The 14946-nt window shown below is 39.4% G+C and overlaps 1 protein-coding gene across 2 annotated transcripts; it reads left to right on the top strand.

Moving 5' to 3' along the window:
* Positions 1-2240: 2240 nt before the first annotated feature.
* On the top strand, positions 2241-14446 carry LOC130285320 (izumo sperm-egg fusion protein 1-like). 2 transcript variants are annotated; one of them, XM_056536680.1, is made up of 12 exons: positions 2243-2560; positions 2650-2724; positions 2819-2902; positions 6045-6065; positions 6298-6312; positions 7774-7857; positions 9727-9777; positions 11778-11852; positions 12084-12184; positions 12529-12670; positions 13881-14052; positions 14246-14446. In XM_056536680.1, exons 1-12 carry the CDS (start codon positions 2341-2343, stop codon positions 14298-14300), a joined length of 1095 nt encoding a protein of 364 aa, XP_056392655.1. In that variant the 5' UTR covers positions 2243-2340; the 3' UTR covers positions 14301-14446. The 2 variants fall into 2 exon arrangements, with proteins under 2 accessions (XP_056392659.1, XP_056392655.1); XM_056536684.1 differs by lacking the exon at positions 13881-14052 and having other exon boundaries at positions 2241-2560; positions 14246-14426.
* The last annotated feature ends 500 nt before the right edge of the window (positions 14447-14946 follow it).

Here is a 14946-nt window from a genome sequence, read left to right as displayed (position 1 = left end):
TCTAGTTTATGGGCAATAACACATTGCAGAAAACCTCCTGCTTTGCTCAGATGTCCCTCACTGTCAACCCCATTCCTCCCATCCACTCCTGCTTTTCTCTTTTCCTTTTCTCCTTTCCTGCAATCCACTTTCCTCTTTTTTCTAATTAGGCCTTAGACCACTGCATAGTATAAAAGTATCACTACCTCTATCATGAATCAGCTACTGAAGAAAGTAGTAGTCTCCTGAAACGCGTCTAGCCCTAGTGTTTTTACCTGAATCCCCAGGATTATACCATAGATTACCAACTGCCCTTTAGAGCCTGATATGGACTATCTACCAACACAGAGACTCCCATCACTGGCCAGCATTCAAACTTAGCACTTTTTTTCTTTCTCCTGAGCGCGCTCAGCCCCACACAGGATTGGAGCCGGACCAACAAGGACGCCGAACCCACTCACCACTGCGAACACGCTCCTGCTCCTGTGCGCTCACTGGATGAGACGGTCTGCCTGACAAGTGGCCCCCCCCCCCCCGCAAAGAATATCTCTTTACTTACAGGACTGTACATATCGATACACCATATTGCTGTGCCCTTATTTTACAGGATACATACCTTCTGCACTTATTTATCGCACATGTAACATATTGGAACGGTATTTTCTACATGACCAGTGCAGCCACATATTACTGTGCCTCATATTACACCGTATATACGTGTTGACAGTTTTTGCACCTGAATGTCTATGCATATCCATGAACTTTGATCTATAAGACATTATATGCACCTCTGGGGATTCAGAATTGACGTTTTATTTTTGCATATTTTTTGCACATTTTATTTATTTATATTGAATTTATCCTATTTATTATATCTTATTTTTCATTTTTGGAGAGGGAATCGCAAGGGCCTCCCTCCTGCTCACATCTACCCTTTTTGCATTTTATCAAATTTTTTCATTAAATTCATACAATTTTTACTCTATGGTCTAATCTCTTTTTTGCTCACCTCTATTATCTGATTCCCACCTCTTCCCATTTCCCCTCCCCTCTCCCTCCTCCTCTTCGCACCCCCTCCCCCCTCTCACTAGATCACTTGAGGACTGTTACCTTATTTTTCACACTTCATGTTTTTGGCCAAGCACCTTGGGTATTAGGTGCTATTCAGTTAACCTCGGTTATCTTATTTTCTACCTAGTCAAGCTGCACAATCTCCCTGTTACACTAAAAAAAGGAAATGAAAGCTTTAAAAAAAGAAGGGCTTCTAGCGCAAAAAGCCCTGTGCCCAAAAAAAAAAATGTTTACCTAATCAGTGGTGTGCACACTGATTAGTGCTTGGTAGTGGCAGGGGGTGCAGAAGTCAGTGGGGGGTCATGCCACTCAGCCCAGAAGAGTGGCTGGTGGCACGTACACAGACCCCCACACAAAAAAACTGAAAGATAGAATTTAAAAAAGCTGAAACCCCCAAAAAAGCACCTGCCTGAACCTAAAAAGAACACTGATCAGTGATAAATCACTGACAGTGGTGGGGAAGGTCGCGCACACACAGGTACGGTCCATCCACACAGCACTAGCCTGCTGCTGGTGGCATGAACTGCCTAACTGGTGCAAAATAAAATAAAAAAGTCGCTTATGATCCCCAAAAATGCACCCGCACAACTTATTACGGGACTGATCAGCGGTGGGTGGGCGATTAGCTAACAATGGCCGGCCACTCTTTTATACAGAAGAGGGTCGGCCACACAGTTAGCAAAAAAAGAAAAGGTCTGCACCCAAAAAGAAATGCTGGGGCCAGACCCCTTGGTCCTTAACATGTTAAGAAAAGCACTGTCTATGTGTTTTATAATTCAAAATATGTGAAAACAAATATCAGTCTCCTGAAGGACCCCATTCACTTAAAACAGGGATGTCATGTTCAGTTCTCAAGATATGTTATGATGGTAAGAATACTGCTGTATCCAATGTGGCAGAGTTTGCTTTATTTGAGCTTCCAGCAAAAATATGAATGGAGCATAAGTCATGTTTTCCATCACTATCCTATCAGATCAGTCTCCAAATTGCAGCCATATTTTTTTTCACCCTTGAGGGGTTAAAGACAATATAATGACGCTCCTGAAATATCTATTTTAATAAAATCCTTTCAGTTGCTTATGTCTTACAGTGCCTTGTTGGCATATGCGTTATAACATCATCATGTCATCATGATGTCATAAACACATGTTCCCCTAAGACAGTGTGTAAGGCTGTAGAATGTATCAGTTCTATCATTTTCTCAGTTAGAGAAGTTATTGACAGGACTAAGCGACCAGTAACTACTGGAAGCAAATTCATAAAGACTTTTTGGTTTTGACCAAAAATAAAATGATGTGGAGCGTACTATTTGGTACATGGCTCCTGATAGCACAGTCCCTTGGATGCATACCCTGCAATAAAAGGGGTTTGGAGGCTCTTGAGAAATTGAAGATCTTTATTCAGGACCAGGTTCTGGTAGAAGAAACCGCCGCCTATGTGACTATCAAAAATTTTGCAAACGCTGCCAAAAGGCAAATTGAACAATACTTGGAGGATGTGGGGACTCTGGGTAATTCTTTTAATTTTACTATTATGATTTTTGTGAAAATTCAAAAAGGATGCATTATTAATAATGATTGTTCTGTATTTATATTCCAGATGAGTATGCCCTATCCGAAATAGGGTCCGAATATAAAATATCAGTCAATATCATCGTGGACTTGGACTCTACAGGTAATGGCTGAATTTTCAATGTAGATGAATAGAAATGAAATGGCTTTAGTTTGGGAGCAGAGGCTGATATATCTGTCACTTCTATTTATTCCAGGTGTGAATCTTCTCAATGACCTTGAACACCAGTTCAAAAGACTCAAGGAGAAGATTGAGAATATTGTGCAGGAGGCAGAGAAACGTAAGTCTATACAGAACCAGTCTTGGGATGACATGGATAGCCTTCCCCTGTATGTTACAACTGATAAAGGGTTTCCCTCCCCCACAGATTTCCCCAAAATGTATATTAATGCATTTACAGATGTATCAGAGCTCAATTTGTCATTTACTTGCCACTTTTGTGAACCATGATAACTTATTTGGCTCTTATATATCAAAACTAACAAAGACCTGTACTTGTTTTTCCTGGCAACCACTCACAGCTGAGCATTAGAATGTTGACAGCTGAACAAAGAATGGTTGCCATGGCAGCGAGGTCAGTATTTTAGTTTGGTAGTTTAGATATGTAAGTGATATTGATGTAATACAATGGCTCAGATTTACTAATATAATTTGTTTTCCTATTTGGCATACCCATTACAAATTGTGCTTCATATATGTGTGATTCACCTTCTCACATATCATTACCAGAAACATGAAATAAAGAAATTAAGAAAACACAACAATCCTCCTGTGTCATTGGGCTGCTTGTGGCTGTGTTCACACATTCAGGTTTTTAATGATTAAAATCAAAGCCAAAAACAGCTCATATATGAAGGACACGTACAGAGGAGACAATTTATCTTCTCCTCTTTTAAGATCCATTCCTGGCTTGTAGAATGTGGATGGCTATGTGGGAATATCGCCTTATAGGCCAGAATACTGTGAGGTAACACAGCCATAGAGTTGATATCAAGGCTGGTGCAAGGATTTTTGCCACCCTAGGCAAAACCTCACTATGTCCCCCACCCCCCCAAAAAAAACAAAAAAACACTTTGATCTAACGAAATATATTTTGGCCGGTGTGTAAGCATGGCCTTAGTAGGTTGTGTTCCCACATTTGTTTGTGAACGATATCACCACACAATGAATAACACCGCACTGTTAACACTGTGATGCTGGGGGGAGCCTGGGGTGTCAGTGCATGTGGGGTGCACATAGAAGATGCTGGGCAGCCCGCCTGATTGAATATTATGGGTGTCACTAATAGATTGTAAGGCAGCATGGTGCACTACACATTATCATGTAACTGCCACCCTGTGTATGCCTTATCTGTGTGCAAATATGATACTAGGCAAGTACCCCCTCATGAATAGTAGGCGTTTGAGTGGTTGTTCATCAGTATTTTACACCTGTGCGACCTCCCCTTATATAGCATTGTGGCTGACCTGCATCATTGTGGGAATAGGTGCCTAACCAGCCCTTGTACCAGTAACCAGTAAGTGTGGAGTTTTTTCTGTAATTTTTTTAAAATGATTTTTGTACAAAACATATTCACACCCTTTCCCCCTTCCTAACATGTGCCGGGTGCCTCAATCTTCCACGCAACCTCTGAGGCAGTCTAAACAGGACACATAGAAGACGTCCCTAGCATGCATCATCTGTAGAGTTGCCATCTTTATCTTGCAAAAAAATACCAGCCATGCTAATTTGCATATTTGATTATATATGTGTGACATCAAAGGAAGAAATACAATACATATGTGGGGGAAATTTTGTCCTCTTCTGACCCTTATAATTTTTTTATTTGTTTGTATACGGTGCTGTATAAGGGCTCATTTTTGTACCGTGATCTGCAGTTTTAAATAGTGTTGCTCGCGAATATTCGCAATTCGAATATTATTCGCGAATATCGCATATTCGCGAATTCGCGAATTTCGCGAATATAGCGCTATATATTCGTAATTACGAATATTCGTTTTTTTTTTTTGTTTTTTACTTCACAGTACACATCACAGTGATCACCCCTCTCTGCTTCCAGCTTGTGTGGTGTAAAGAAGGCTGTAATACTACTGTGTGAGACTGGCGTGCAAAAATTTGCATATGCTTATTTTCGCATATGCGAATTTTCGCGTATGTTAATTTTGTATATGCTAATTTTCACATATGTTAATTTTCGCATATGCGAGTTTTCGCGTATGCGAAAATAAAACGAGAATATAACGAATATGCGAATATTCGCGAATATATGACGAATATTCGTCCATATATTCGCGAATATTCGCGAATTCGAATATGGCCTATGCCGCTCAACACTAGTTTTAAACTGTGCCATTTTTCATGTGACTTTTTGATCTCTTTTTATTACATATGGGAGTTGCAGATAGTTTCCAGCATGCCCTCACACAGCTCTGTAGCTACCTAAAAATAAAACTACAACTCCCAGCATGTTGCACTATATAGTAAAATAGTATAGGTTGCAGTGCAACATGTTGGGAATTGTAGCTTTGAGTCAGCTACAGAGCCATAGGTTGTGTCAAAGAATGTTGGAAGTTGCTGTTACTAGCTAATTACAATGCCCAGCATGCCTTGACGCAGCCTAAAGCATCTGGTATCTTTATCCTAGAAACTGCCACCTCACCCACTTTCCTTGACTCAAAATGTGCCAGAATGGTCCCCCGTGTACCACATGAGTTCACAGAGTAGAGAGGTGCAAACTCATCCACCATTCTCTATGTTGGGGCCTTGTGAGGTCACGGCATTGCACATCTGTTGAATTTGGGGAGGGGAGGAAGTTGACAGCGGGGCTAAAAGTAAACTAAAATAGAAACAAAGATTTAGCTCACCACAGATAAGGTTCACTAGAGACACATCAGGGGGTAGGCTGGGAAGGCACGGAACCATGCAGAGGAGCCGGTACTCATAAGGAGCTTGTCCAGGAACAAAAAAATTGTGGAATTTCAGCTCCCCTAAAAATTCAAACTTTCATAATATCCATTAAAAATCTTGTGCTCAAAAACAAACATTTAAAAGCTAAATGAAACACTGACGCGTTTCGGTTTGTTAGAAAGCCTTAATCATGGCGATAGTCTCACTACAGCAATAGTGTCTGCTAAAGGACACAAATAAAGTTGAAAATGGAGGCCATTGGCATTGAGAGGGGGAGGGGAAATATCCGAGTGCTCTGCATACTGGAGTGTGCCCCGGCAGAGGAAAAACAAAAAAAATCCTGCTTCCTGAGCGCAGCACCCTTATTCAATGTGCGCTCTAGGCTGGAGTCTACATTGCCTATAGGTGGCATCGCCTTTGTTTACATATGTGTATAGCTATAATATATAGTGTGTTTTACTAAAATTCTGTTTTGTTATTAGTCATTTACATTTTTCTTAATGTTCCATTTTTAGGGAGATGCCCTAACAAGAAAGGTGAGTTCTTATACATATTTTTCTATGAAAACATTCTATATTTATTTTACTAGTGAGTTACACAGTAACAAATCATAGTAACTCACCATTTCTGGGACTGAGAATTACTAGTCACCTCAGTCGCTATTGGCAATTTAAACTGTTGTTTATAATTTTTTTCACTGTTATAGTTTTTTCAGTTTAAGTATATGACAATGAAATATTAATATTCCTTTTTTATGTTATTTTTCAGATTTTGACAACTGTGGTAAGTAGATTTTATATTTCTTACATAAATATTATAAAATAATTTTATAGGACCATGTTCACATGAACATTAACCATGTGGGTTTTTAAAGTAAAACAAGCACAATGATTTCAACATCAAAACCATGTCCTATCACTAAAAAAAATCCCTGCTGCCATTGATCTCAATGAGGGATGTTTAACAATGAAGAAAAAAGAAGTGACATGTGTCCATCCAGTCCCGAACTTATGCACCCATTAGAATCAATAGCAACTTCAGGACAGGAACCCTCCCCGGTCTGACCAAAGTTTGGAGAAAGCTATGGTACAGTAATGTATATAACCCCTTAGCGATGAGCGCCCTAAATGTACGTCCTGGTGCGGTGGTACTTAACGCACCAGGACGTACATTTACGTCCAAAGCATAACCGCGAGCAGGAGCGATGCCTGAATCATGTGCGGCAGGTCCCGGCTGCTGATCGCAGCCAGGGACCCGACCGTAATGGTGGACATCCGCGATCCCACGGATGTCTGCCATTAACCCCTCAGATGCAGTGATCAATACAGATCACGGTATCTGCAGCATAGCGGTTGATAAAATGGATGATCGGATCGGATCATCCAGCACGGCAGACGGAGGTCCCCTCACCTGGCTCCGCTGCCTTCCCGGCGTCTTCTGCTCTGATCTGCCTTCCTGCAGACCAGAGCAGATGACCGATAATGCTGATCAGGGCTGTGTCCTATACATAGCACTGAACAGTATTAGCAATCGAGTGATTTCTATAAATAGTCCCCTATGGAAACTATTAAAATGTAAAAATAAAAGTAAAAAAAGTAAAAGTAAAAAAAATGTGAAAAACCCCCTCCCCCAATAAAAATGTAACTTGTCCCATTTTCCCTATTTCACCCCCAAAAAGTGTTAAAAAATATTTTAAATACATATTTGGTATCGCCGCATGCGTAAATATCTGAACTATTAAAATATAATGTTAATGATACTGTACGGTGAACGGCGTGAACGGAAAAATAAAGAAAAATTCAAAATAGATGCTTTTTTATTCCCCCAAAAAATTATAAAAAATGGATTAAAAGTTCTATATAAGCAAATATGGTATCAATACAAAGTAAAGATAACGGTGCAAAAAAGGAGCCCTCATACCGCCGCTTATACGGAAAAATGAAAAAGTTATAGGTCTTCAAAAAAGGGGGATTTTAAACATACTAATTTGGTTAAAAGGTTTGCGATTTTTTTTAAGCGCAACAGTAATAGAAAAGTATGTTATCATGGGTATCATTTTAATCGTATTGACCCAAAAATAAAGAACACATAACATTTTTACCATAAATTGTACGGCGTGAAAACCAAACCTTCAAAAATTAGCAAATTTGCCCCTTCCAAAATTAGCAAATTTGCTCATAGCAAATTTGCCCATGTTAACATACCCTAACATTGTAAGTTTTTTAAACAACTGCCTTTCCTCAGGTTTATTGGTCCAAACATTGACCAACTGCAGGACCTGTGAAAAGGAGAAGACCATTTGCGCTGGAGGATCTCCTGGAAATCAAGGTAAGGTTAATAGTAAAGTAAAAATAATTGTAAGCTTCATAGTAAGACTCATAATAGTGACCAGAATGACTACGATCGCATCATCATCAACCTTATTATTCCATAAGTCACTGCTGTGCATGTACATAAGATTTGTATTAAAAGTTCACAGTGGTATCAGAATATGACTATTATACAGGAATACGCAGCTCTACATATCTGCTATACTCCTCTCTGTGAAAAAATAATCTAAAACCAGTAAATAGGAGCTGCTGTTGACTGGCTGCCAATATTTATTTATAACAGAGGGCATCAGAAAAGGAACATGAGGAAAGTGAGAATATAAAGGCAGCTGTTTTGTTGGGGCACACTTGGGTTGTCTCTATCTTTAGTGCTGCCTACTTGGATGGTGTTATTTTAGACTACTGGCTGATACTTTATGGAGGTCACTATGGTCAGCAGTCTATGGGGACATTTGTGCACAGTATAGAGGGTGCTATGTAGAGGACACTATATATAGAGGACATGTTTGGGAGAATATAAGCTGTGTTATTGGACAGGGGACATTAGCTTAGGTGGTGGGCTAATATTACATGTTATAGTTTTAGTATTGGGGTGCAGCTACAGACAAATAGTCACTTGTGACACCAGGGTAGCGTTAACCACCATGCTCCAAGGTACAGCAGTTCTCCTGGGCCAAGCACTGGAGAATAACAACATCAGATGCAGGGTTATGGAAAACTGCCTATACTGAGGTTCAAGATAACTGTTACAATCCCTTACAATGCAATTGAAAGAGGGGAGATGCAGAGGAACTATTAGACTTTAGACTTGAGACCACCCGTGCTGACTTGAGACTCACTGCAGTGCTTCCCGCCAGGCTTTGACTTTATACTTTTGGATCAAGAGTTGCCTGGGGCTTTCTATCTCCTGCTATTATAGACTATTGTAGACTGAACCTGTGTGGAGGGGTACTTGCAGATGGTTGAAGGGTTTTAACTTTTCCAAAGGAACTCTTCAGGTTACTACAGACTCCTCCCCACTCCTCTCCACACTGCTTCTTCAGGTCTTCTCCTCAACAGAATATCTCCTCCCCCCCCTACACTACTTAAAGCACAGGCTTGGGGGCATCCCATTGGGCATAAGGATCACATGGTTTTCTCTGCATGAGGAATGTTAAACATTTATTAAATGCAACATAATAAATACATTGGAAAACAAGATATGGCAAATTAGAGCACAATACAGCACCCTGAGCAAAACTATGCGGCATAACAGCGAAACGATCGTTGGGGTTCAGGTGTAGGTATGGTTTGGCACCCTTTATTGCATAGTTTTGGTTGGCAGCACCCTTGTATCCTACCAGCTATTGTGGCATGTACTCCTGATGTTTGCATATTTTGATGTATTTGTGTCCTACTATTTCCCTACATCTTTGTATGTTTATCAGTGCCTATTCATTCTTTTTTCCAATTTTAATATTTGAAATTTTTTATTACTAAATTGTATTAATAAAATTGATTTTGTATATTCTATTACTTTGCTGTGTACTCTGTGGTATGGTTCTCTTTTTGGTGTCATAATTACTATTACATACCTTTACCTACTATATATGTAGGGTTATATTTACCTTTGGTGACATAATAAATACATTGGAAAACAAGATATGGCAAATTAGAGCACAATACAGCACCCTGAGCAGTGGGGCCCAGCACAGGCACCTGAGGCAGCATTTACCTGACAGGGCCATGTCATGTACTAGAGCACCACACTTACACTATGTAATATAAATCAATGGGCCTGGGCACTGTATATATCCTACTTCTATAGAAATGACAATATTGTGTCTGGATGATGTAATTTTTATATTATGTTTCCCTCTCTTCACAGAATACTTTGACAAGTGCACCTGCATATGCACCACCCAGAACAAATGTTTCGGTAAATATCCACTTATATTTAGGAAGTAGAAAACAAAGAACATAAAATCCAGTACATTTTTGTACAATATTAAAAGGCTACATTGTAAAATGAGAAGGAAAAAATGGCAGTATAATGGGTAGCTGTAAATTTATACAAAGCTTCAGTTTTTTTTAACCCCTTAATGACCAATGACGTTTATACATACCGGGCGGCCCTCAGCTGACTTCTGTAGCTGAGGGCCACCAATAATAGCCAACATGCCGCGGGCGGCTATTAACCCTTTAGAGCTAAAGGATTCACTGCTAAGGTAGCCAGAGGGCTTATCTTTCTTTCCCTGTGATCCATGGCTCTGTGATTGATACAGCCCGGCTCAATGAATCAAGCGTAGTACACACAGATCAATGCAGTTTTATGGAACTACATTGACTTGTATGAGAAATTTAATGATTCCTCCTAAAAGTCCCCTAAGTGACCAATAAAGTGAAAAAAAAATTATAAAGGTTTAACCCACACATTAACCATTTCCATATAAACATTTTAAATTTCCCCCCTATCAAAATAAAAATAAACATACTTGGTATTGTGGCATGTGAAATTGTCCAAACTAGTAAAATGTATTTATACCATACGGTGAACAGCGTAAAGTACAAAAAAGTACCACACCCAAGAAAAGTCTTTTTTTTATCACATCATACCCCAAAAAAATGAAATAAAAAGCCAATTAAAAGTCTGATCAATGCCACAATGGTACTGATAAAAAACCATGGATCACAGTGCAAAAATAGAGTCATCATAGAGCCCGGTAAAAAAATAAAAAATAAAAAAAATTAAATAAAAAAGTAATAGTGGTCAGAAAATGGCAATTAAATTTTTGTTTAAATTTTTCTAAAACATTTAGAATGTTTTTTTAATCAGTAAAACATAATGCAAACAATATAAAAGTATCAAGATTACATATTAGTTTGACCATACGATGAATGAAGTCTATGCACTTCCATAGATTTGTATAGAGGGGGCGGGGCATGACATCACTATCGCACATTCCATAAGAAAGAATTTAGGTGCTAAACCTGACAAAAAGAGCCAGAATCATGTTAGTAAAAGAGGGCCAATATGTTTGGTTTTTGTAAAAATGTCAGGAACACATCCCTTTTCTGTGACCATGCCCCTTTCGGGTGTTCTCAGTAAAAATGGAGACTTAGTTGGGTTTTTCTCAATTCTGGAGCAAAATCTGGTGCAAAATCTGGTGCAGACAGAATTTCTGGCGCAAAGTGCACAACCCGACAAAACATGTCAGGTTTGCATAAAAAAATTAGAGCCAATGTGTGAACATCTCCTTAAAGGGGTAATCTGGGTTCAGAAAGTTATACAGATTTTTTATTTACCTCTATTTAAACATCTTAATCCCTCCAGTACTTATCAGCTGCTGTATACTACACAGGAAGCTGTATTGTTCTTTTCTGTCTGACCACAGTGCCCTCTGCTGACACCTCTGTCCATGTCAGGAACTGTCCAGAGCAGGAAAAAATCCCCATAGCAAACATCTCCTGCTCTGGACAGTTCCTGACATAGAAAGAGGTGTCAGCAGAGAGCACTGTGGTCAAAAAGAAAAAAAAGAAAAAAACTAGAAGGAACTTTGTAGTATATAGCAGCTGATAAGTACTGGAAGGCTTAAGATTTTTAAATAGAAGGAGGTTAAAAATCTATTTAACTTTCTGGCACCAGTTGATTTTAAAAATTTTTTTACACCGGAGTACCCCTTCAATATTCAGTACCCTCCTAATAGTCCATAGTATTTGGCAGAAAATCTTGCTGAACCAGAAGGACATTTACTTTACTATACCTCTCCAATGGTGCCATAAGCAGAATAGAAGCCTCATTCATGGCGGCCTGTGTTTTGTCCATGTGACAGAGGGGTGATACCCATCACCCCTTTATCAGGAGATTGATTCTAAGAAAAAATTCTACAGAGACTTTAATACTCGGATCACACTTTACTTTTTTTTTATTTTCATCAGATTTAAAGTCCGGAGATAAATGCACTCCGTGCAAAGATATGACATCACGTCTTGCAGAGGTTATAGACTGTGGAGGTAAGTAGATAGTATAAAGTAAACCAGTCACTAGCATATACAATGTAAAGGCATCCCTCTGTAATGACAGACAGATGTAGTCCCATGTAAGGAACCCCAGCACATTCATACGCTATGATAGTATATATATATATATATATATATATATATATATATATATATATATATATGAAAGTGCAGAGACAGACTAGCTACAAAATTATGACTATAATATTTCATGTCACTTTTTAGAGAGAAATATTGCAGTTACAGAAGATCACGATGTTCTCCTTGCCTGTAACTTAGAATGGTATCCGAGGCTTGAGGACGGATATAAAAACATTTTCAGTAAGGTAAAAACCATTAAAATTGTCAATAATATAGGTGTAAAGTAAAAAATGATTGTCATAAAAGGAGATATGTCATACAAAAAAGGGGATAGGGTTTGGATCGCAGGGGGTCCCCACAACCTCCTGTACGGAGCCATGGCTCTCCCCTGGAACGGCGCATCAGGACCCCTGCCCGAAGCGGAGGCGCCATGCCCCCTCCACATATCTCTATGAGAGAGCTGTTCGGCTATCTTCCGTTCTCCCATAGAGATATATGGAGGGGGCGTGGCAGACCCTGCTTTGGGCGTATAAATCTATAGATTATAAGCCATTGAGACATATCTGAAACACTCTTATTATCTCTCCAGACTTCTCATCCTGCACAAAGGGTAACTGAGGATCCTTATATTGAGCTGAAAGAAATTCAGAAATATGAAGCTGGCCAATACATATGTACCACCATTCTTAATTCTGGTGTGCCAATCGCTAAATATACTTATAACGTGAAAGGTAAGAGCCCATTATTACGGACAATTTACTGGATTTTGGATTTAGTTCTGTTATACATGACTATAATATTATTTATAGTGTTACAGTTATTTAAGAAAATACCCATCTCTAGATATAGTCAGTAGAAGTGTATGGTAGCGGCCTTCACTCCCCAGTTTACTTCTCGCTCCCACTTGTTGTAGGAGACAGGCCCCAGAGAATTAGGATCTCATATAATGAGATGAATTGAGGGGTGAAGCAGGGAGTGAAGAGCACTACCATGGGCTATATTTAGAGGTTGGTAAATTAAAAGGGGTATTCCAGGCCAAAACTTTTTTTTATATATATCAACTGGCTCCAGAAAGTTAAACAGATTTGTAAATTACTTCTATCAAAAAATCTTAATCCTTCCAATAGTTATTAGCTTCTGAATTTGAGTTGTTGTTTTCTGTCTAACTGTTCTCTGATGACTCATGTCCCGGGAGCTGTGCAGTTCCTATGGGGATATTCTCCCATCATGCACAGCTCCCGGGACGTGACATCCTCATTGAGCAGTTAGACAGAAAACTTCAGAAGCTAATAACTATTGGAAGGATTAAGATTTTTTAATAGAAGTAATTTACAAATCTGTTTAACTTTCCGAAGCCAGTTGATATGTATATATATATATATATATATATATATATATATATATATATAAAAAGTTTTTGCCTGGAATACCCCTTTAATAGTAAAACGGATTAAGGTTAAATGATGGCTGTTCTTTAATTATAAATTAAACTGGGTTCACATTGTATCATATTCGGTGTGTATTTTATTCTCTGAGCGGAGATTCCATCTCTAGCTGGAGCTGATAATGAAGCTTGGCAATTATATACATGGGCATAGCTATAAGTGGTGAAAAGGTAGAAGTCGCACCGGGGCCCTGATGCCTAAGGGGGCCCCAAAGCACATATGCCCCATAAGAGACCAGTAGTATAATTGACACATGGGGCCCTGTTGCAGATTTTGCACGGGGGCCCAGAAGCTACAGGTTACGCCTGTAGAAGTGTATTGGGCTTTCATTTGAGGCAGAAATTTTTTCGCCTGAATAGACCCTAAGACCAGTACAATTTTATTCAACCTGCAGCTCTATGTTTCATATGGTATGAAAAGCCTTTATGACCAATATTGTTATGTTATACTTTATTCTGATGGTTTGTACTATTAAGACAATTTCTTTAATATTTAGTTGGCAGCGGATTAGGAGCAGTGACTGAAATAGACAAGCCTGTGCCAACACTTCCCGCAGAGACAGAAATGTCAACCTCCGAGCCACTAGCTGAGGATCCCACACTTAAGTTACCCGACATTGCAGCATATGTAGCTGGTGCCATCACCTTATCACTGTTCGCTGGCCTAGGGTTTGTAACACTTAGTAGTATTTACATTGCCATATAACAATGGGATCAGTTATTCTAACTAACAGACATCCTCAGCTATACAGTACAATAAATCCATTTAATGATGTCTGCTCACACTCCACCCATTCTCAAGGTGGTGGAATTTACATGTAGATATCAAATAATGTAATAATATCTTTATTTTTTCTTTCAGTATCTTCATGTACTTAAGAAAATCAAAAAAGGCTAAGGATATCTCGCCAGTGTAAAGGCTGTAAGATCATGTGGCCACACAAAAAAAAGAAGAAAAAAAAAAGATGAAAAAACAAAAACAAAGAAAAAAAAAATAAAAAACCACAAAAAACTTAAAAAAATAAATGTTTCCTTCCCCCGAAGAAACCTTGTCTGTAGCATTTATTTGATTTACACCGATATCTGCATGTATCTAAAACAGCCGACAATGAATTAGAACTACTAGGGGCATCTGCCCTGGGCACTGTCATTCCTGGTGACCCAAAGCAGCTAGCTGGGAGGAAGCGCATGCAGGGACGTCACTCACGTCCTGTGCGTGCGCCTATAGCAACAGTACAGCGGAGCGGAGCAGTGAGGAGGACGCTCGGGTATGGTAAGTGATCAGCGGTCATCTTCAGTGTTCTGAGAACCGCTCCCGGGATCTACTGCTATGGCCATAGGCCATAGCAGTAGATCGTCACCCCGGAGCGGTGGTCGGAATACTCAAGTGGGGCAGTAAACAGGCATACAGCCTCCAGCCATACATTGTACATGTCTGAAGGCTGTATGTCTGTGGGGGAACATAGTGCACCTAAGGTGGGGAACTACTGTATGCTGCAACTAATGTGGGGAATTATACTGCACTTCATGTGTGAGAACTACACTGCACCTAATGTGGGGGAA

This window comes from Hyla sarda, chromosome 1 (genome assembly GCF_029499605.1).
Source record: "Hyla sarda isolate aHylSar1 chromosome 1, aHylSar1.hap1, whole genome shotgun sequence".
In the NCBI taxonomy this organism is placed as follows: Eukaryota; Metazoa; Chordata; class Amphibia; order Anura; family Hylidae; genus Hyla; species Hyla sarda.
The sequence above is the reverse complement of the archived record's forward strand: the minus strand, read 5'-3'. Positions and strand labels throughout refer to the sequence as shown.